Genomic DNA, 24,478 nt, shown 5'->3' with positions numbered 1-24,478 from the left:
AACACGGGAAAAATACGGGGAAATACCTTTACGGGAAAATAGCAGGATAGAACAGTAAAATACGGGAGAATCCTGGAAAGAACGGGAGGGTTGACAGGTATGGGTCGGGTCAGAATTTAGCATCAACATCAATAAAACATTGATCCATCCTGCTTTGTATCAGCAGTTGAGGCTGCTGGTGTTGGTGAAATGGTGTGGGGGATATTTTCTTGGCACACTGTGGGCTCATTAGTACAGCCTGTATACTAAAGTATGTACATGTTTGTGTATTTGGTGAAAATATGCTTAACATGTTTTTTTGCTGAATACATCTTCTCTGTACTCCAGAGTGCGCCTGAGCAGTTTACGCTGGAGGAGATTCCCATCACCGAGTCAAAGGTCAGCATGGACGTCAACTTTTCCGGCTCGTCTCCTGCAAAGAGAGTCAACTCAGCTGCCGCAAAGAGTGAGTTAAGAGCACAGTAAGGGATACAGCTGTGGATTCCCACATTTATATAGCGTCATTTTTATGACACTGTACAACAATAATTACAGTTTTTGCATTACTGGGAGGTTGGGGTAAGGGTAGACAATGTAACATACAGTCCGTAGATAAAATGACATATTGATTTTATGAAGGGGTCTAAGTCTTCTCTGTGTGGGTTTATGACTCTTGGTGCCACAAAGCCTGTGCCTGTGTGACACCTCACTTATCTAGAGGTAAGCCAGAGATGGTTGCCCAAACTTCAAAAGACATTCCTGTCCCCCCTTCCTCCCGAGACACACAGACACACAAGGACACACACACAAGGCTCCCGACGCTGAAATGGACTCAGAAATCCTGAATCAGCCCATAAGTAAATGTTATGTGTTTGTAAACTTTGTATTTCATTTCGGACTTTTCTATCATGTGAATCTCTCTCTCGTGCCCTTTTTAAGACACTATACCAGCTAAGAATTTGTGAATCATGTTGATGTATTTCTTAAAACTGTCGTGTTTAATACCGTTAGGTTTCTCCTGCCATTTTACAACACATGATGCGTAGCGCGTGATCATAATCTATACAGCTTAAATGATTTAATGCTCTGAGTTAATGTCTCTTTACATGCTTTCGGGCGGATCCTTATTTTGCATATTAGCGGTCCAGAGACAAAGAAAATCTCCCGCTCAAACTTTGCCAGGAGACCATTGGTCAGTCAGTAGTTGACATGCCACCACAGTTTAAAACCCAGCTGCGCGCGCAACTCTGCGTAGAAGATCCAAAAGAAGCTTTTCAAAAGGTGCGCCCCCCATTTGAGGGGGCAAACCGCATTTCTGTAACTGCATGGCTCGTCCGAGCCCACGTTTTCTTATTTTTTCAGCAAAGTAAAACTCAGTTTAAAGTTGCGATCATGTATCCTCCGACCTGCATTGCAAACTCCACGCATCAAGAAAGGACATCAAAGGACTCCGTACCCGAGTGCATCGTAAGAAACTCACAAAAAATCCTAAAACTCCAGGTATTTGGTCATGCGTTAAGCCTGTGCCCCTCATCAAAAATGTGTTTTTTGTAATCTTGGTGGTCCTGAATAGTTGTGTGGAACTGAGGTAGATTTGCCATTCTTTTACCTAAACTCTCTAATTCCTCGCTTTTCTGTTTCTTTTTGTTTTTTATATGTTCTATAGATCCATATATAGCCTATATATCTTCAGTATACGTTTGTTCTATGTTTGTGCGTTTGTTTGTTATATGTCAGACTAGTCAATAAATATCCTTATAATCACGTTGGATTGTATTGTTTGCCTCACAGAAAAAGTCACTGAAACGATTGATTCCTTGCTACAAGCTGTATTAAGTTAATCAAAACTTATAAATGATTGATCTACAAGGAGTAGTAATAATTCCCTTTCTAAATAAATAGATCATTACAGAGTCCACTTGAGCAAGCGGGCGAGGTCTGGTTATATTAACAATACGTTAATTCAGAATATGAATGATCAATAATAATTTGCTATTATTGATACTAAATATTCATAATCTGAGAGTCCGCTTAGACGAGGGGGCAGAATCATGAATATATATATATATATAACCAAATTGACAGAAGGGTGAGGCGGAATATAAATATTTTATAAAAACCCGTTATTGTTGATTATTAATATTCATAAACTGAGTTAATTTCGCTACAACATTAATATTATACCATCAATGGGCAGTTTGATAAATAATATGAATTATACGCTGTGTAATTACTGTTTTTGCATTACTGTGAGGGTTGGAGCGTTGAAATCAAGTCAACTTTATGGTAATGAGCAATGACGCGGTTCGGCAGCAAGCAATCAGAATGTAGAAATTCACCGATTGAGAAGAGTCCAGAAAACATTCTGTGAACTTTGGTTCCGACAACACTTGTTCCCAAGGGTTTGATTATTACGCCAGATTTCCAATTATTTCCAATGTTTTTCTTACAGGTACATACATTAAAAAAGTTACTGGCGAGTTTCTGATGTGCATCGATGATATATATATATTTATTTTTCTTTAAAAAAGCGAGAATCTCATGCGAAAAGACAGAACAGTATTGCTGCTTCAGGATATTTCAGACATATGGACACGTTTAAAAATTAAGTGAAGCAAAGCCACACCACATACCAAGGTTATTATAGTTAATGAAAACTAACGAAAAAACGAAAACTAAAATGTTAAATAATTGTCGTTAACTGGAATAAAAATAAAAACGAGAACTAACTGAAACTGTATTGTGTCATGAGAGTAATCTCTTCATTCGTTTCACAGATTACTTTTTATTAAACAGACACGCATGTACCACGCTTTTCCTATAAACTCTGTCATTCACTTTCCGGGTTAACCCCTTTGACCCCCACGGGGTGGGGTTACACCAAACAGGTACAATATGATTGGTTAACATAATAAACTGGTTTCCCACATCTTCCCTCTTTAGAAAAGAAGATCATGTTTTCCACTTTTAACACAAACCCTAAACATTGGTTTATGTTTAACAGCATACCCAAATTAAAGTGCAACATCAAGCAATGATATTGTTTTTTTTTTTTTGTTTTTTTTTTATTAACTCAAATCTTAATTCCTTTCTATAACCTGAAACAGTCCAAGTAGTCTAAGTAACGTTTGGGCGTTTTCACCACCCTTCCACTGGAAGTCGTAACTGGTGGTTTAGTGTCCAGTAAAGGTGTTGCTGGGTCAACTGTGTGAGTATTTGAATGTTCAGTCCCAGACAGAGCTGGTTCTTTTTCTTCCTGCAATTCTGCTTGGATTGTAGCATCTGGTTGCGATGGCATTGCTTGCAAATGCTTCCTGTTTCTACGCAGGACAGCTCCTTTTTGAGTTTGCACCAAGTACGATCTTGGTTCTGATGTTTTGTTTAGCACAATCGCTGGTGTTTTCCAGTGCTTTTCGCTGTCCAGCTTAAGAAGAACCTTCTCTCCAGGATGTAACTCGGGCAGTGTGCGAGCAGAGTGTCTCCGGTCATAATAGAACTTGTAAGACTCCTTTGCAGCTTTATCTTTCTTCTCCACTGCTTTAAGATCATTGGGTTGAGGTTGATATTTTTCCTCAAGCATTGGCAGTTTGGTTCTAATCTGCCGTCCAGTCATTAATTGTGCAGGGCTAAGTCCAGTTGCAACGACCGGAGTCGCACGGTAACACATCAATGCCAGGTGAGGATCAGGTTGGCAGAGAATCCGTTTTGCAGTTTGAACTGCTCTCTCTGCAGCCCCGTTGGCTTGGGGAAAATGAGGACTTGAAGTTGTATGATGGAAATCATAGTCTGTACAAAACTGTCTAAATTCAGCTGAGGCAAACTGTGGGCCATTGTCAGATACAAGCTCCCTGGGAATACCCCATCTCACAAACATGCACTTCAGTCTGCTGATAACATTAAAGCTGGATAGTGTTTGCAGGTGAGCTATTTCAATGTCACGTGAGTGGTAGTCTACAACTACTAAGTAAGTTTTCCCATTCAACTCGCATAAATCTGCAGCAATCTTACACCAGGGACCAGTAGGCAGGGGTGTAGTGATCAGGGGTTCTTTTCTTTGTGTAGGTTTATGAGTCCTACAAAATGTGCACCCTGAAACAATCCTGTTGATGTCATTGCCAAGTCCTGGCCACCAAACTGACATCTTTGTCCTCTGGCGACACTTTGCGAGCCCCTGATGTCCTTCATGAATTCGGCTTAACACTTCCTCCCTCATCAACACAGGAACGACAATTCTGTCCTCATACAAGACTAACCCATTGACAAAAGACAATGAAGCCCTGGCTGTATGATAATGACTCAAGGGGAAGGGTATGTGCTTTGGCCAACCCATGCTGAGAAAACCTATCACTGCCTGGAGATCTGCATCTAACTCTGTAGCCTTCCTAATGGAATCGAGCTTGGATTGTGACACCTCTTTAGATGCAACAACTGCTTCAACATATGCCTTCACCTCATCTTCCATCTCTGAGTGGAAGTGCCCACTCAAAGGTTTCTGAGAAAGCGTGTCCGCCACCACCAAACATTTACCTGGAACATGGACTGCCTTTGCATTGAAGCGCATTAATCGCATTAGCAAACGCTGACATATTAACGGAGCACGATCAATATCATACGAATTTATTAGTGGAACTAGCGGTTTATGATCTGTCTGCGGGCAAAATTCTTCCAATCCTTGAAGGTAACGAGCAAAACGCTCGCAGGCCCACACTCCCGCCAAGCACTCCTTTTCAATTTGTGAGTACCTGCGCTCTGCTTCAGTCAAAGATCTCGAGCAGAATGCGACTGCTCGCGTCACATTACCATGAACTTGAAGCAGAGCAGCTCCCAACCCAAAACTGCTCGCATCAGCACTAACCATTGTGGGTTTTTCAGGGTCATAATATGCCAGAGTAGGAGCTGTGGCCAACATGGATTTTACCTTACTCAGAGCCTGCTCCTGGACCTCGGACCAAATCCAGACTGCATCTTTCTTCAGCAGAGCTGTAACTGGTTGCAGCACTGTTGAAAGCCCTGGCACAAATTTGCCTAAATAATTGATCATTCCTAAAATTTGCCTTAGCTCAGTCACATTAGTGGGACTAGGCATCTCAGTAATTGCTGTTACCATGGTTGCGTCCGGCTTGATACCGTTCTGACTGATGGTGTGCCCAAAATACCGTAGCTCAGGTTTGTTGAAGTGACATTTATCACGATTTAATTTCAGACCTGACTCTCTGATAGTTTTCAAAACAGCCCCAAGATTCTCGTCATGCTCATTTTGATCTTTACCCCAGACTAGTATGTCATCCATGACAACTACCGTGCCTTTGTGTCCAATTAGGAGTTTGCTCATTTCCCTTTGGAAAATCTCAGGGGCCGAAGTGACCCCAAACGGCAATCTATTAAAACAAAACCGCCCTACTGGGGTTATGAATGTAGTCAAATTTACGCAGTTTGGGTCTAAAGGAATTTGCCAAAACCCTGAGGATGCGTCTAGTGTGGAAAAGACACACGCACCTGAGAGCTTGGGGGCTATATCCTCCAACGTTGGGAGAATGTAACGCTCACGCTTTACAGCCTGATTGAGCCGTTTCAGGTCTACACAAATCCTAACTGAACCATTCTTTTTCACTACGGGCACCATTGGGGCACACCATTCGGTCGGTTCAGTCACTTCGGAAATTATACCCAAGGACTGCATACGTTCGAGCTCTTTTTCCACTTTAGGCAATAGGGGAAAGGGAATTCTTCGAGGGGTGGACAGACTATAGGGAGTAGCATCTGACTTTAGCTCAATTTTTACAGGTTCACAATTAAGCAAGCCAATGTCTCCATAGACATCACTGTGGTCTGCAATTTCATCCACTCTCTGTACTAGATCCATCTCACAGGCAGTGCTACGACTAAGCAAATTGTTGGCAAATGGCCCATCAATTACAAAAACCCAAAATTCAAAATTTTTCCCTTTTCTTTCAGTGTTTGCTAGAAATTTCCCCATGCAATTCACTTTTCCTCCTGGGCTTCTCGCATTTATACTTGTTTTAACCAGCAGGGGGCGCTCTTGTAAGCTTTCAAACACTGAGCGTGACATGATGCTGATGTCGGCTCCGGTATCAATTTTGAATTGGACCGACCTGCCTTGAATAGGCAAAGTAACACACCACCTGTCTTCTGCAGCTGACTCATTCATTACAGAGCCCAGGAAAAATGAATCGCCAGTTTCACTATCACACACTACAAGCTCGTTGACATTTTTAGTTTTACATGCAATTGCAAAATGTCCCAGCTTATTGCATCTTCTACACCTCTTGTTTCGTGCAGGGCAATTATTCTCATTGTGTGTGTGATTACAGCGTGTGCAGTCCACAATCTGTTTTCTCTCTCCACCTTTTTCCTTTTTCGGTGGCCCCGAAAAACGCTTTGAACTTTTGTAATGTCCGTGCTGTACGGCGCTCACATCAGCGGCTGTTCCACCGCTCGCATTTTGCGTCTTAATAAGCTCCGACTGCCGGGCGATCTGGACCGCTTTATCCAACGTTAGTTCGGGTTCCATTTGTAACTTCTGAGAAACGTCACGATCTGCAATCCCTATGACAACTCTGTCCCGTATTTGTTCAACTTTGCTCGCGCCAAACTCGCAGTATTCAGCCAGTTCATAAAGACACCTGACAAAAGCTTCAACAGTCTCTCCTGATCTCTGTGTGCGCTGATGAAAACAGGCTCTCTCATGAATAACATTCCTCCTGGGCACAAAATGTTCATCAAATTTGCCGACTACAGTCTCGTAATTGTTTGCGTCTGAAGCTTCGGCAAACGTGAACGATCCGAATATCGTTTCGGCATCCCTGCCCATTGCATACAACAGAGAGTTAACTTGTACTTCACCGTCTTCCTTGTTCAGTTTCGTCGCGATGCGGAACCGGGAGAACCGCTGGATCCACGCGGGCCAGGTTGCAGGCTGCGCGAAATCAAAGGCTTCTGGTGGGTTGAACTTGGACATTGTCAGTTCCAAAACTGGGCGAGCTTGCTCGTGGGTATAACGTACGATTCTGACACCATGTCATGAGAGTAAACTCTTCATTCGTTTCACAGATTACTTTTTATTAAACAGACACGCATGTACCAAGCACTTCCTATAAACTCTGTCATTCACTTTCCGGGTTAACCCCTTTGACCCCCACGGGGTGGGGTTACACCAAACAGGTACAATATGATTGGTTAACATAATAAACTGGTTTCCCACATATTGTGCACATACAAAAACTAAAACTAACTGAAACTGTATTGTGTACTTACAAAAACTAAAACTAACGAACTGTATTGTGTACATACATAACTAACTGAAACTAACTAGAATTATAGCAAAAAACTTCTTCATTTTCGTATTCGTAAATGTATTTAATAAATAATCTTACTGTAAGCATTTTAGAAGTAAATATAATCCGCGCTGCAGGTATTTGTGTTTGACCCTTTCGGACCTCAGAGTCTCCTTCCGCCATTGGGCAGATCGAGCCGGTTCTCCTCGAGTCATCTTCTCTGTTGCTCCCGCGACAAAAACAAGTGGACATGACAGCAGCACGGTGATAGCATTAAATACAGAGACTTAAAATTATTACTTTAACACATTTGTGCCCAATAATGGGTTGTATTCCTGTAGCGCAATCGCGAACGAATCTTTGTAACCGAATCTTCTTAGTGAACCGGTTGAACAAGTTCACCAAATCGAACTGAATCATTTTAAACGATTCGCGTCTCCAGTAAGCATTCACCCACTTCTTACGTAATAACTAGCCTAATACCCCCTCTGACTCTTAGATAATCCAATATATAAGCTGCATCCCAAATGGCACACTATACACTATGCACTCATGCACTATGTACTTATGCACTTACACACTCAACAGGATAGTACATGTATGTAGTGTTGTCCCAAATGGCACACTAATGTTTTTTTACTAAGCGGAAATTCAAACCGTTTCCCTGATGATGTTTGACTGTTGCCAAATCAGTGAAATAAACAACTGAATTATCAAGTAATACCTGCCGTGAGTATTGCCGCATTTACCATCCGGAGGCGCTATAATCACTCTCGTAGGAGAATTTTGCTTTCACCATCCAAAATAAATAAAGTTAATCAACATGTGCGTCCGATCGCTCCGCCCCTTCCGCTACGTAAGCAAACCTGCGGTCGTTGAGTGCGTGAAGTGTCCATCATTACACACTTAATTTTAGCGGCTGAATGAGTGCATCATCCGGGTAATTAAAGTGCACTTATTATTTTTAGAGTTTTCAGTGTGAACACACTGCTTACACTATTTATACTACAAAATGGCGTAAAATAGTGCATAAGTATGCGATTTGGGACGCAGCTATACTCTCAAGCAGTTATTAGAACAGTAACGTTACATTGAGAGTTGGTGAACCGATAATACTGCGCATGCGTGATTCAGTGAACCAAACACAAACGGTACAGCCTGCTGTATGACTGAACTGAACTTAAAACAACTGCAGCGCGGGTAAACCGAGGGCTTAAATGAGAGGATCTGGAGAAAAAACTTAAATTTATTTCATAACAGACAATCGTAATGAAATTTAAATAAGTGAAGCATGATTCAGTTGGGTTTACAGTTAGTAAAACTTTATTGTAAGACATTTTTCAAATCATGATGATGTTTTAACTGACTGAAATTACTATTGCCGACTACATAATGTTGAGTCCTAACATCTGCGTTAGAAATCTGAATTTCCCATCACCAGGCCCGGATTAATAAATCAGAGGCCCCTGGGCACAATGTCTTGTAGGCCCCCTATAACCGCACCCCATAGTTTAATTAAAAATAATATTGATATAATATTTGTTAAATAAATAAAATTAATCTATAATGTATTGCCCACATTTTTTTAAAATAGATGATATACAGTACATATATTTGTAGTCTACAGAGATTTAACTTATTTTTAAAGCATTTAAGCACACTTTAAATTTTTTTTTAATACAAATAAGGGAAGCTAATAGATTTTAATATACTTGTTCAAGTTCACTGAAGCAGCACTAAAATTTATATTTAAGGGTATTTTTAATGTATAACTTCTACAAACTTATAATGCATATGATTTGGATAACACCTCTCCAATCCAGTTCTAGGAATCAGAGTCCTCAGTAATACACACACACTTCATTATTCATTATTCCTACTTGTCTTCCTCGTGATGGAGAGTATGTGCCCATAATGCCCATTGGTTAATCCGGCCCTGCCCATCACTACGTCTAACCTCACAAGCAGCCTTGCACACATATTGTATTTAGGGCTGCTTTCTTGTGGGCTGTTGTATTTGAATTTGAGGATGGGTAGATGGTTGTGGTAGATGATAGTGTTCATGTGTCCTCTGAATACATGTTTCAAAAAATGTATGACTGCGTTTTTAATTATACAATATTTATCCTGTTGATTTTCAATCTTGTACCTAACAAATATCCTCATTTAGAAAAAAAACCTAAAACTAATACTGAAACTAATAAAAACTAAACTAAAACTAAGACATTTTAAAATATAGAAACTAATAAAAACTAGGAAATCTGCCTCTAAAACTAATAAAAACTAACTGAATTTGAAAACAAAAAGTCAAAACGAAATAGAAACTAAAACTAAAGAAAAATCCAAAACTATTATAACCTTGCCACATACAACTTGATCTTCCGTTGTTTATTGAATTTGATAAAAAGTGTGCAACATCTTTACGCTAGAAAGCATGTTTTATGTGGTAATGTAACTGATATGATATGATATGCTGCAACGGCGACCTTTGACGTTTTCACCACCTTCGGTGTGAATGCACAGTTATAGGAATGAATGTGATGTTCAATATGAGAAAGGTAAGAATGATCGCTATGACCAATACAGTAGTTTCAGTGTTAAGGAAATTTTGTGTTCAAATATTCATTTATTCATTCATTTCTGCTTAGTCCCTTTATTAATCTGGGGTCGCCACAGCGGAATGAACCACCTGTACAAATATTTGATAATGCTAATTAAATTTTTTCTCTCTCTTAGTTCCTCTCTGTTCAAAGCTCCATGGACTCGAGTGATGGTGTATGGATTCAGTCATAAAGTGCAGCGTAATGGCCAGCTGAACCTGATGGGGGCCGTGTGTTTCCCGCTGGACGCCTCTCCGTCCAACACCGGCCTCACTTCTCCACCCACAGCCAACCAGTATCCTAGCATCATCATCCCCACCGACAAAGTGCACGACAAATTGGGCACGTCACAATCTCTTACATACAGTGGGGGAAAGAAGTATTGAACACGTCACCATTTTTCTCAGAAATCATATTTCTAACGGTGCTGGAGACTTGAAATGTTCACTGCATGTCGGTAAGAACTAAAGAAATCCATATATACAAAGAAAATAAAACCAGTTTGTTTATTCATTAAATGATGTGCAATAAAATGAAATAACGCAGGGAAAAATAATCGAACACATGAAGAAATGGGGTGTAGAAAGACTTGGAAAGCCCAGACAGCAGCTGAAATCTCTCAGTAGTTCTTTAGCAACCCTCTGCCCTTCCTCAGTGTAAATGAACATCAGCTGCTTCAGTCTAACATCTAAATTAGCAGGAGGAAAAAGATGAAACCAGGGTGGACATTTCAGCAAGACAGTGATCCAAAACACAGCCAAGGAGACTCTCAAATGCTTTGAGAAATGAGAAAGAAAACCAAGCTGTAGAATGGCCCAGCCAATCATCTGAACTGAATTCAATAGAAAACACAAAATAAAGCTCAGATTTAATAGACGAGACCCACAGAAGCACTAAAATTTTGAATCTCTGTTGAAGTCTATGAGAAACTCACACTTGAGCAACGCATGAGGCTTCAGTCTCCATGTGAGAGGCGTCTTTAAGCTGCGATCACCAAAAAATCCTTTTATATAAAGTATTAAATACGTTGGGCGAGGCAGTCACAGCAAGAAGGTCGCTGGTTCGAACCTCGGCTCAGTTGGCGTTTCTGTATGGAGTTTGCATGTTCCAAATGCAAACTTGCTGAATAAGTTGGCGGTTCATTTCGCTGTGGCGACCCCGGATTAATAAATGGACTAAGCCGACAAGAAAATGAATGAATTAAATACGTTTCAACAGTTCAGTACTTTCTCCTCGTGTCATTTCATTGTTATTACACAAAACTCATATTTTTTGGTTTTGTTTTATGTTTATGTTTGTATTGTTTGGGTTTTTATCAAAATCTGGTTCAATTCTATGTCAGCAGCTCTTATAGTAAAACATGGCGTGTTTAATACTTATTTTCCCCACTGTACATTTATTTTATTTTAACAGTGATCTGCATTATTTTGCATTCTCTAAGTGAACAATCAGATTCATTAAGACCATTCCTGCTGACTTTAGCTTATATCTATATTTCTGTCCACAGGCGTGTCTCCCCCTCCTGGAGCAGTGCTGGTGTTGCACTCGTTGCTTCATGAGTTTCCATTGGCGATGGCCTTCGCTGAACAGCTGCTAACCTACAGTGTAGGAGAAACCATAGAGCGCTCTGAGGATGAGCTGGACACGGTGCCCACTTCTGTGCTCATTCAGGTCGTGGAGCTGCTAGGTGAGATATGCTTCTTTAATTTGCTCTGAGTTTATACAACCAGGGGTGTATAAACTCAATCCTGGATGGCCGGTGTCCTGCAGAGTTTAGCTCCGACCCCAATTAGATACACCTAAACAAGTTAATCACGCTCTAACTAGCATTCTAGAAACTTCCTGGCAGGTGTGTTGAAGCAAGTTGGAGCTAAACCCTAGACATTATATGTTGCATTCAACACATTGCTGTTTTGTTTGTTTCAACAGTTTGTTTTCCTTTTTTTTTTAAGTCTTGAAGTGTCTTAAATGTGCTATTATAGTGTTGTCACGATACTGGAATTCGGTACCAATCGATACTGAAGTTTTAAAAACAACCCAGGCTCATTCTGAAAGCGTAGTCCCATGGACGTTTTTGGAGACCGCAAAATACGTCCCGGGAGGTACTTATTCATGCATTTTTGGTGTTCGAAAATCCACAAGAGGCCGCTGTGTACGCTTTTTTAGATCTCAAATTTCTCGAGTAAGTTCTCCCGCTAGTGCCGTTTGCGCCCGCTGTCCACGCGTAAACCCACTGGAAGCCGCTTTCGACCGACCCACCCTCCTTCTTCCTTAAACCCAACCAATTTTATCGATTGAACCGCCCACTCACTTCCCTAAACCCAACCAATGATTTTCAAAAGCCGTCCAGAAAAAGAAAAGCCCTCGTCTGATTTTTACCATGTTTTTGGATTTTACCACATTCTTACCCTGTTATTCACTCATTCATTTTATTTTTTGGATTCTGTTTTTGTCTTACCTGATTTCTGGAACCGCTCCTCCCTGGATTTGAATCCCGCCGTCCTTGTCCTCGTCTGGCGTCTCAAGTTCGTTGATGTACACGACGAGCTAACTGGACAAACTGGTTGCGGTGGGAAAGCCTTCCACAGTTAGCGTTCGTTTAAAAAAAATTTAATGCAGCCATACCATACGTACCTCCGGCTACATAATTCGCGGTCTCCAGAATCGTCCCCGGGACTATGTTTTCAGAATGAGCCTGTGATGCTGTTTAAAAACCTCCATTTCACGCTAACATTTGAGCGCCATTGAGCGCTTTCTTAAACAGCGCTGATTTTGTGTTCACATGCTCAACAGAAATGACTGCAATTGGTCGTGAAGGTCGTCGGTTTATTGAACTCACTGCTATTTACTGAGTGTAACCACATATACAGGAACACTGTTTTAAAGTCACATCCATTAGCTGATTTGGATATAAGCTGACATATGAGTGATCCGCTGATGAATCACGGCTTTAAAATGCTCCAGTGTAACACAGATATCATATACAGTTATTTTAAACACTTTCTATGGTGCTTTATGAAAATTCAAAGGGTTTTCTTTAAAATGATACTAAATTTTTGCATTTACACCTCTGCGTGTGGATTTTGGAAGCTTTTAAATTTGGGTAGGCAAAATCCATGTGGAAATCCCAAAATAGCACTGGGGATTAAGAGGTTAATGAAATCTTATTGCTAAGTGTGACCGATTAAATATTTAAAGGTGCAGTATGTAGTTTTTACCACTAGAGGGCATGTATTCACAACAAACAAAGGTGTAGTCTGATGACTGTGTGACGGGTGCTTTCACACCTAGACTTTTGTTTCGGAACATGTCTCGTTTGCCCAGTTAGCGTGGTTTGTTTGGCATATGTGAATCCAGCAGTCGCGCTTGGATCCGTGCCAAAACAATCGGTCTGAGATCGCCTGAATGAGGTGGTCTCGACTCGATTTAATGAACTCTGGAGCGGATCTATTGTAGTAAGAAAGCGATACGATCCGAGCCCGGCTATATCACAGTGGATATGTAATAGGCATATACTCGGCTATATAAAGACAGAATTATGAGTAGGGGGGGAGGTCATTCCAGACATCCCAAGTCTCCCGGAAGTCTCCCGCAAATGCACAGTGGACCCTCCCAGTCCACAAATACGTTGTGCACCCTTCTCAACCCTCCACACCGAATCCCTCCTCGCTCTTTAGTCTTCATACACGTTGCGCGCACCCTGTCAAACACCACCAAACCCCCAGCCCCCCTGACAGCAGAGCAGGACTCTTCAAAATAAACCGTGAAACTGACCAATGTGAGGAGAGTTTACTCACACATGACTTGTTTTAGCTCTTTTGGTCCGTTCAGTAACTTTGCAGTGTGAAAGTGAACCGCACCAAGAACAAAGAGCAACAATGAAGCAACAAATGAATCTGTTCACAGGTGTGAAAGCACCCTGAGTGTGGAATCATGGGAGTTGTAGTCTTCATTATTCTACAGGACTTATGTTGATGAGTAAAGTTATTCAACACTATTAGTATTAACCATTCAGCACAGGAAAGCAGCAGAGCTTTTATTATGCCATAGTCCTACGCTTCTGGTTCTTTATCTTGTGATCACATGGAGAAGCAGCCCTTTTTTATCACACTAAATACATGTTAAGCAGGTCGCACACCAGAAGCGCCACGCAGCGCCATGCATTTTAGAATTCTAAGCATAGGTTTCTATCAGGATACACACATCAGCGCCGCAAGTCGGCGGCTGTCGGCGGCGCCCGGCCACGGCTCAGGACGCAGTTCATTTTTCAGCCGCGCCACAGAGCGCCATCTGATTAGTTTCATGTTAAATATCATTCTAATGTGCGTGTCTGGTGTGTGATACTTTAAACTGTCATGTGCGCTCCGTGTCGCGGCGCCGAGCGGCACTTCTGGTGTGCGACCTGCTTTAGGCTTCTGTTATAATGCTGCTATGTGCAGTTGAATAAAACACACAACATATTAAAGCCTCGCTGCTGTTTCCCTGTTTTCTAGAAAACCAAAGCAGAAATGTGTGTGATGACATTAGCATGAACACACAGCACACATTACATCTATCTTAATGTCAAAATTCTACAAAAAAATTAGTTTGGATAATGTATGTACATAAGACAGCAAAATATATAACACTGTCCGAGTGGTTTTTGCATATTTTAATGAAAAATCATACATATTGTGCCTTTAAGTTCATACTAGCATTCCTTATCATATAAAAATGCAACTTTTCTTATGAAATGCTGTATATAATAGCAGTTTATGTGTGATTTTATCATGTACTGTAGATCATATAATAAATGTTGTTTCTCCAGAACTGTACTGAGTGAGAAAACAACCGTCCTCAAGCCAAAATCTCCAGAGAAGACCAAACCCGATGAAAAAGACCCTGAGAAATCTCCTGCCAAAAATCTTGAAGGTCATTAATTTTACTTTTCTGATTTCTGATTTTATGTGGAAATTATAAACACAAACCTCATATATGCTCATCTAAACGTAAAAGATGTTAAAGGGACAGTTAAATACTGAAAATTCCTCATCCGCCACTTGTTTAAAACCTGTTTGAGTTTCTTTCTTCTGTTTAGTCAGAATTATTAGCCCCCCTGTCTATTCTTTCTCCAATTTCTGTTTAACAGAGAGCAGATTTCTTCAACACATTTCTAAATATAATAGTTTTAATAACTCATTTCTAATAATTGATTTATTTTATCTTTGCCATGATGACAGTAAATAATATTTGACTAGATATTTAACTAGGCAGGTTAACTAGGCAGGTTTGGGTAATTAGGCAAGTTATTGTATAACGATGGTTTGTTCTGTAGACTATCAAAAAATATATAGCTTAAAAGTGCTAATAATATTGATCTTAAAATGGTGTTTAAGAAAATTAAAAACTGCTTTTCACTTGATCCTTTGATAGTCCTCTTTGGTGTATCTCTTGAACCTGATTTGACAGTGCGTGACAGCAAGGTTCTTGCCTTTACCACAATTCTAGCCAGACGTGCCATACTTTTAAAATGGAAACACACTTCTTCCCCTACACATGACAAGTGGATACAGGACATTTTTTACTGTATCAGACTTGGAATGCTGAGATGCTCATTGCTCACTCTCTGGCTCAATAGATTCCTTTTATAAGATTTGGGATTACTTTCTTGACTACATGAAAGGCCTGCCTATTACACCTGGTGCTGGCAACCTGTAAAATTAACCATTTTATTAGAAAGTTTTAATTAATTTTATTATTATCATTTTTTGTATTTATTTAAATGCATTATTATTATTTTAATTATTATTATTTATCCCATCTGTATCCAGTTACTCTGATGTCATGTTCTAATGTATTTAATTTTCTTTTTTTGGTATTTATGTATTAATTTATTTGTTGAGTTAATGAACGAGAGGTTAGGGGGTGGGATTAATAATGGACAGTACATTACTGTTTACCTCTCAATATTTAATTTTTATTGTCATGCAAAAGACCAATAAAAAAACTGAAATAACTAAAAAAAAGCTTTTATTCTAGCCAAAATAAAAACAAATAAGACTTTCTCCAGAAGAACAAATATTATCAGACATACTGTGAAAATTTCCTTGCTCTGTTAAACATCATTTAGGAAATATTTAAAAAAGAAAACAATAAATAAAAGAGGGCTTATGATTCTGACTTCAACTGTATGTGTCCAATAATAATGTTCAGGAAGTCTCTCAATATCTAAATATACACTCCACTGCAAAGGCTAATAAAAACGTAAATATGACTAAAAATTAGACATGAATGTTGTTACACATAACTGGGCACATAACAACTGACATCTAAAGGTTGAACTGTGGTTTTGCAGGTGATTAAGTGTATTTCGAGCCTAAATTCATCAAATAATAATTAAGTACATAATAAAAATTATTATGTATAGATATGTAAATGTATTTAAGTTAATTATAATAATAATTAATAATTATATAAATATAAATAAATAAATAAATTATTTTGCTTATGCTTATACTTCAGCTGTATATATAGCCCCCCTTTGATTTATTTATAAATTTTTTTTTAAGTATTTCCCAAACGATGTTTAACAGAGCAAGGACATTTTCACAGTATGCCTGATAATATTTTTTCTTCTGGATAAAGTCTTATTTGTTTTATTTCAGCTAGAATAAAAGCAGCTTTTAATTTTTTATTCACCATTTTAAGGTCAATATTATTAGCCCCTTTAAGCAATATTTTATTTGATAGTCTACAGTACAAATCATCGTTATACAATAACTTGCCTAATTACCCTAACCTGCCTAGTTAACCTAATTAACCTAGTTAAGCCTTTAAATGTCACTTTAAGCTGTATAGAAGTGTCTTGAAGAATATCTAGTCAAATATTATTTACTGTCATCATGGCAAAGATAAAATAAATCAGTTATTAGAAATGAGTTATTAAATCTGTTATGATTAGAAATGTGTTGAAATAATTTTCTCTCCAATAAACAGAAATTGGTAAAAACAATAAACAGGGGGATTAATAATTCTGACATCAACTGTATACACATACATACATACATTATTTCTAAGTATATACAGAAGATTAATAAGGGATATGGTGTGAGAGGTGAATTTAGGAATTTTACACCCGTGAATATTTTTATTTTATCAACTCTATTCAATCAAATATAAATCACTCTTGCAGGTAGGTTTAGTTCTGTGACCGAATATCTTCAGATAAGAAACTGTTCCGCACTCAATCCTTCATTAAATAAACTGAAGCAGCTGAGGAGACAAAGGTTTCTGCTAAAAGCTTCTGTAAACCAACACAAACTATTTTTCAATAGATGTATATGTTAAACCTTTAAAAATACCAACACACACACAGAGAAAGTCAATGTTTTCAGATTATTTTATTGGCTTGACAAATGTTCCATATGTATCTCCAAAGCATTTGTGATGTTTACATTAAATAGGACATATAAAAACAATTGACATAGTAGTGGTGGTTTTTCTAATAAATAATAATTAACAGCACATTAACAATCATCTGTAGGATAAAACAATAATAATAAATAGTTTATCTAATAGTCAACAGATTAAGATTCATTTATAAACAATTTAGAATCCTGTTTGTGTGCGCACACACGCGCTCCCAGCTGATGGTTGCTTAGCAACGACAGTCATAGAATGTGTTCTATAGTAGTTCTATGTTAAAACAGCTCATCTCAGTTTGCCAGCATTCAGGACGGTGACTTGGTAAATCACACAGTTACTGTACGAATTGACAAATCTGTGATTGTGAAGAACTCGTTCGCTATGGATACTCACTATAATCAGTCTTCAGACAACCCTCATCACGAGTGGTCATCGGTTGTTCTGACTTTGGACCCAGATGTGGACGAACAAGAACTGATTGAGTCAATGAAACAGTTCAGCCAAATCCACTCTTTGGATTTTTCTTTTGATGAAGACACTAATTGCAGACACATTTATGTGACTTTTGAGCATTCAGGACGGGACCAGCAACCAGATCCTGTGGTCCCCACGAGCCGCTTTATTGAGCTGAAGACACTGCTCGTGAGCAATCTGCACCCAATGGTCACCGAACAACAGCTTATTGAAAAGTTTGGTGCATTGGGGTCCATCTCGACTGTGCAAGTGTGCAGAAACAACATCATCTCTCCTGCTTATGCCTTTGTGACTTTCCATCATCGACGTGATGCAGTGCGAGCACAAAAAGCTCTGAACTTCACTGATTTACTGAATAAACCTCTGATCATCATGTGGGGCCCAGACAAGACAATTGAGGTCCTCTCAGATAATGACAGCAGCTCTCCAAGACAAACAGAGGAGAGAGAGACAGCTGGAGAAACAGAGGAGAGAAAGACCAGTGAAGAAACAGAGAGAGAGGCCGCTGGAGATACAGAGGAGAGAAAGACCAGTGAAGAAATAGAGAGAGAGGCCGCTGGAGATACAGAGGAGAGAAAGACCAGTGGAGAAACAGAGAGAGAGGCCGCTGGTGAAACAAAGGAGAGAGCGAACAGCGAGTCTTCATGGGGAAGAAGGATCTCCAACAATGTGAAAAGTGCTATGAAAGCTGCGGTGAGCAGTCCAGCAGCCTGGGTCGGAGTCGGCATAGGTGTTTGTGCTGCTTATGCCTACTTCAGGAGCAGGAGCTAGTGTGGACACATTCTAAAAGGTAATTTCATCTCATTTAAGTGACATGACATCTGACTGAGCTTAGTAACACTTCTGGAACATGCTGTTTGTCACACACACATATGTATATATAGAATTCTCTGTGGGTCAGAGGTCATGTTAATTCATACTCAAATTCAGCTTCATTTAGACATCGACACTGATTTTCTTGACTCTGTTCTCTTCCAGACGAGAAGGCCTGCCTCACGATCTCCACTCATCATCCCCAGAGTGACCAATCACTGCTCCAGAAAGACCTTGATTTCCCCAGCAGGCCAAACACTTGCAATATATGTGAATTGAATAAACTGTCTTGTGTGTGTCTCATTCAGCATTAAAGCTCAGCCTTGCAATTTATATCCATCCAAGAGAAGCATAATAGCACTTTGTTCCAGACACAGAAGTAAACGATAGAATTTTTTTCACATCTATTGATGTGTTAGACAATAATTTACAGACCGTATGAGAAGGACTGCATCAAAGAACAATCAAATGTAGAATTGCAAATCATTATTTCATATATAATGTACAGTGGGTTCTAATAATGTCTGTACAGGAAGATATTCGGAAGAACGTTGGAAAAAAGCAGCTGTTGACTTCCATAGTATTTTTCATTCCTACTATTGTGGGTTTTTTCTGTACCACTTTATATTGTTGGTTAGATCATCTTTATTTTGAGTATTAGTAGACTGTCTGCTTAATATCTGCTGATTCTGCTCCTTCAACAGACATTTAACTGACTATAAGAAACTTTTCAAGTGCATGTCAACTTACCCTAACCCCAACCCAACAGTCTAATGAAAATTAGTTGGCATGTACTGTAGATGCAATGTAACTTAAATTCAACAAACTGACCATCAAAATAAAGTTTGGCTGTTTTTCTTTTACAACATTCTTCAAAATATCTTCTTTTGTGTTCAACAGAAGAAAGAAATTCAAGGTTTGAGACCACTTGTGTGTGAGTGAATGATGAGTAAATTTTCATTTCTGTGTAAACTGTCCCTTAAACGCTGGCTTAAAATATGTGATTTGTTTAAGAAATGTGGTTAAACATGCATGTTTCAGTAAAAATGATTTTAAGTATATTGTATGATGTAGATATTGACTTGTTGCCACCTATTGGCCTGAAGTGATAAGGTCTTAAAAGGGGGCCTATTATGCTAAATTACTTTTACAAGTGGTTTAAACAGTTGTGTGACATTAGTGTGTTAATATAACCAATGTGCAAATTACAGGGGGTTTGGGGAGGGTTTGACCCCCTCCAATATTGCTTGATCCCCTCTGAAGGACTTTAAAACAAGATGTATGAGAGGTGGGTCAGCACGTTAATAGTAAGAAAATGCTTTCTCTGATCTATGTCCTTAATATTAATAATAAAAAAGTATAATGTAAATATAGATTTGAGCGGTTTATAGCATTGTAAATGCATAATTGTGCCAATCAATGCTAGGAAAATATCATTCAACAGTCTGAAAATAGCAGCTCTTGAGGACCAATACCATCTAAAGTTTTCACAACACACATTTCTTGTAAAATACTGTAGGTGTCTATATCTGCATGTAGCCCAAAAAAAAAAAAAAAATGGACACATAATTTGTATAGTTTGACCTACAGTAACCTCTAAAAGTCACTAAATATCCCTCAAAACACTGAAAACGTATGCATTTTATTAATAAATTAGATGTTATTTAAATACATTCTTAAATTTGGTTTACTGAAGCATGTATTACCAAACTACTACCAAAAAATTTGGTACTACTACCCCCCACAGGTGCACATGCATTGATTTCCGACATGTTAAGTGGAAATGACTTGACAGTATATGGTAGTTCGTCATAAAAGCATGTTACTGTATACCACTGTAATCAGGCAATATATGAGTGATTAGGAAATAGCTTAAAACACTCTTGATAAAATCTTATTTGTCTTAGTTTAACTGGGAAATAGGTCAATAATATTAGCCCCCCTATAATAAATATATATTTTATTTCCTTTCATTTATATAGCATTTTACGGCTGCCATATTGCGCATCAGCTGATTGGGGGAGAGGAGACAGATTAATATTAAGATTAAGCCAATTATAATATGGGGATGGTTAGGAGGCCAAATTTAGCCAGGATGTCAGGGTGAAACCCAAACATTTTTTTAAATCCCCTGGGATTTTTAACGACCACAGAGGATCAGGACCTTATTTTAAAGAGCCCATATTATACATGAAATAGGGTCATATCTTGGTTGTAAGGGTCTCCAACAACAGTCTAATATGCATGCAAGGTCAAAAAACACTTTTATGGTCTTATAATCTGCAATTATTTTTACCTAAATATCCCAGCGACTCCCGTATGAATCGTCCAGTGATTCATTTGTTCCCAAACCCCTCCTTAGCGCGAAGCTAATCTGCGCTGATTGGACCAATGACACTCTGTCGCGATTGGTCGACTGCCTTCAGTCAGAGAGTGAAATGGGCAATAGCTAATCAGCAATATAAAAAGTAATCACAGTTCATACACGCTCGATAGTGTAGCTGCCATACACACACAAAAACACACACACACCTTCGGACGACAACGCTTCCGCCCGCACCCGCCAGGTTTTAGCCTGAGAACCCGCTCCGTTTTCTGCCCGCCGCGCCCGATCCCGCTAGAGCGGGGGAGAACACAACCAAAAGTTACCCAGCTATACAGTCCAGATAGCCAAGATGTCTGTATAAACACACACACAGCACCAAGCACACAAAGCTCGCTCTCGCTCGCTCTCTCTCTCTCTCTCATACGCGCGCGTGCGCACTAACACACACACACAAGCACCAAGCAGACTCTCTCTTTCTCATTCGCATAGCAATATCCGTGATATTGCTAGACAGCCCGCTCCCGTCCTAAATTAAACCCGTTACCGACCGCTCCCGCGATTTATTTGGAAATTTATTCCCGCGCCGCAGAAATCTGGCGCGGGGGCAGCCGCGGGAATGCAGAACTCTACCACGGAGCTCCATAAACAAAGCAGCACGCGTCGCGTTTTTAACGTGACTTTGCACGCGATAAGAGAATATAGCCAGTTAACTGGATACAGTACACGCGGTTACAAGTAACAAATCACAAATACAAATACATTTGCAAGCTAGAGTCAACGAGGCAACAACTTTAACCGCACGTACTTACACTTGAGAAATGAAAACCCATCCTGACGTCCATCAGTAAGTTACTCTTTACTGATCCTTCCTTTAACAAATGCAGATGAAGTATTCTTTGTAGCATGTAGTTTGCAGAAGTTTCCAGTAGTTTCCAACTGCTTGGTTATAATGCTGATGTTTCATCTTTGGGTAGAGACTCAATATAATATCCATCTGCAGTGTGACTTCAATCGACCGGCATGTTTGTGTTTGTGTTTGTGTGTGTCTGGGTTTCTGCGTCAGAGGGCGGGGCCTCAGGTTTGAAATCTCCCGGGTTTGCGCGTGCACGTGAATAACTTGGTTTCATTCGTACGTCATGGCGAAACACCTAATGAATCGGTATCAAGGCGACTTGTTTGAAGCACTATGAGTCGACTCTTTTATAGATGAATCAACCGTTTTAAACACTGTATTCTTACAGATTTAAGCCTTAGCTGGATACTTCACTTCACTTAGAGCTGTGTTACACACTACATGGAGGGGAATTTTCAAAAACCCATAATATGGGCTCTTTAACATCTGAACAGTATAGAGACCCCGTCTCTATACTGGGGCGTTAGGACCCAAGCAGACCACAGGTTAAGCACCCCCTACTGTTCTCACTAACACTACTTCCAGCAGCAACCTAGCTTTTCTATGTGGTCTCCCATCCAGGTACTGACCGAGCACAGCCCTGCTTAGCTTCAGTGGGCGACCATGTGGGAGCTGCCGGCTAGCTAGCTGTTTGATTGGCTACAGAATTTTAAGTTCGTTATACAATGACTTGTCTAATTGACCTAATTAACCTAGTTAAGCCTTTAAATGTTGCTTTAAGCTGAATACTACTATCTAGAGAAATAGCTAAGAAAATATTATCCTCCGTCTCCATAGAATTATTAAATAATTATGTATAAGAGTTGTTTTTGAAAAATGATTTCACAGATAGGCAAATGATTTTGTATTTAGTTGTATATTCCTTAGTAAGAGTCTAAAAGTAAGTGATTGAAAATAGGGTCGGTGTGCGCACATCCTACGAAAACTTCGAGCAGGCGCTCGATCAAATGTGTGAATGATCTGCTTTTATCTCGATGTTTCTCAACAGTGCCAGAAGAGAAGTTTTTGACGCTGGAAGTTTTCCACAAGTTTACTCTAGACAGAGCCAAGCAGGACATTCGCAGTGTTTGGCGGGCGATCCTGGCCTGTGTATATGACCTACTCTTTGACAGGTTTGCAGGTTTTAAAATGATCTTTGGCTTCACCACATCAGCGCTCACATCACATATATCACAGAAAAACAGGCAACACAAATACATTCAATATCATCACATAAACCACATTAAAAACTCAATTATTCATGAAATTCTAATGGCAGTCGGCACAAAGGACATTTGATACACAGTTTTCTTTACTTGGATCTATATCATGGTTGCAGGTATGTGCGCTCTTCCGGGATGTCTGTTTGATCATGTGGGCTTGTTTTGTTTTTGTTGTCCACGTGTATTTGTTCTGGTCATGTGTTATGACCAAGCGGCAACCTCCCGCTCTCCCTCAGGAAGCCAATACGGAAGTAACTAAAACTGCAATTCATCCGAAATTCCGCTAGTCCTGGCCACTCCTGGCTCCAAAACAGAGCAAATTTCAATTGAGCCCACTGTTAGAATGGCCAACTTTACAGCAGAAAAAAAGGTGTTTACTGCCTGGTACAAAAAAAGATTTTGGTTAATACAGCTAATATTACCCTTCATGACAACTGTGAGGGGGGTGAATTTTTTTTATAACTCATTCGTTTCCTTTATATTAAGTTATATTAAGTTTGCATAATTAAGGGCGTGGCCACTTGAGTGACAGTTAGGTCTCACTGGTCGCCGTCACGTCACCTCTGCAGATTAGCGACTGAACTCGACATATTATCGTATTTCTGTGTTGTTTTATGTGGCTTTACACAGTCAACTGCCGTTTGGACTTGTTTCCCACAATTATTAGATGGCATGGCATGCTGAGGGCACTTAATTGTGCTCACAAACCATTCACGTGGCCTCCGTTTCCCATGTGAGTAAAGTTATATACTTATATACCATCTCTATACATGTATTTGTTTTATTTAAGATCATTTATCATTTATATTTATATTTAGAGCTGTAATGCACTCAAGAATCTGTCAGATTGATTAGCTGTAGGCTCTAGAACAGTCATCTGAAGCGTTGTCATACAGTGTTATGCTGGATTTTATCAATAGTCTTACAGTAACTAACACAGACTATATCTGAAGTGTTTGTAAGTAATTCGCGTTTTCCTCCTGTTTAAAAACGTCATAAGAACAATGTTTAGTGGCTCAATGTATTACAGCAGTGTTTTTAAAAGTCTAAACACTTTATTGATATAGTGTACAACCAAGCACAAGTGGTCAGAATACAAACGAGTCACAAGTGATAAAGTATTAAGCGTTTCTCCCAAAGTAAAGTGTGTCTGAACCAGGTCCAAGCTAAATGCTAGCAGGTGTCTGTAGCTCCGCTCACTCTCCGCCTCTTTGCCCTTGTTTGGTATCCCGCCGTGGGTGTGATGACGCGTGACCAAAATGGCGACGGTTGGCCGCGCCTACTTGTGGCTTCTTTTGCACTCTTCAGAAACCTATGGGTGACATCACGGATACTACGTCCATATATTTTACAGTCTATGGTTATGACGGCACTCAGCTAGTTTGATTAGCTCGTGAGCTGAGGCTCATTATCGTGCCTATATATGGGTGACATTTTCTGTGTTTCCTTGTCAGTTCGTTACGTGTGCTTAT

The 24,478-nt window shown here is 39.6% G+C and overlaps 1 protein-coding gene across 5 annotated transcripts; it reads left to right on the top strand.

Annotated features, from left to right (window-relative positions):
- Positions 1–361: 361 nt before the first annotated feature.
- Positions 362–23,112, top strand: LOC110437791 (probable E3 ubiquitin-protein ligase HECTD4). Of its 5 annotated transcripts, XR_012397231.1 has the most exons (6): positions 362–445; positions 10,011–10,216; positions 11,382–11,561; positions 14,682–14,785; positions 17,856–18,542; positions 18,731–19,910. XR_012397231.1 is itself a non-coding variant. In XM_073936033.1 (5 exons), exon 4 carries the CDS (start codon positions 17,939–17,941, stop codon positions 18,521–18,523), a length of 585 nt encoding a protein of 194 aa, XP_073792134.1. In that variant the 5' UTR covers positions 10,141–10,216; positions 11,382–11,561; positions 14,682–14,785; positions 17,856–17,938; the 3' UTR covers positions 18,524–18,542; positions 18,731–20,107. The 5 variants fall into 5 exon arrangements, 3 of the variants coding, with proteins under 3 accessions (XP_073792133.1, XP_073792132.1, XP_073792134.1); XR_012397232.1 differs by lacking the exon at positions 17,856–18,542 and having other exon boundaries at positions 19,777–19,853; XM_073936033.1 differs by lacking the exon at positions 362–445 and having other exon boundaries at positions 10,141–10,216; positions 18,731–20,107.
- The last annotated feature ends 1,366 nt before the right edge of the window (positions 23,113–24,478 follow it).

Source organism: Danio rerio, chromosome 21 (assembly GCF_049306965.1).
Source record: "Danio rerio strain Tuebingen ecotype United States chromosome 21, GRCz12tu, whole genome shotgun sequence".
NCBI lineage: Eukaryota > Metazoa > Chordata > Actinopteri > Cypriniformes > Danionidae > Danio > Danio rerio.
Note: the sequence above shows the minus strand (reverse complement) of the source record. Positions and strands in the feature narration are given on the sequence as shown.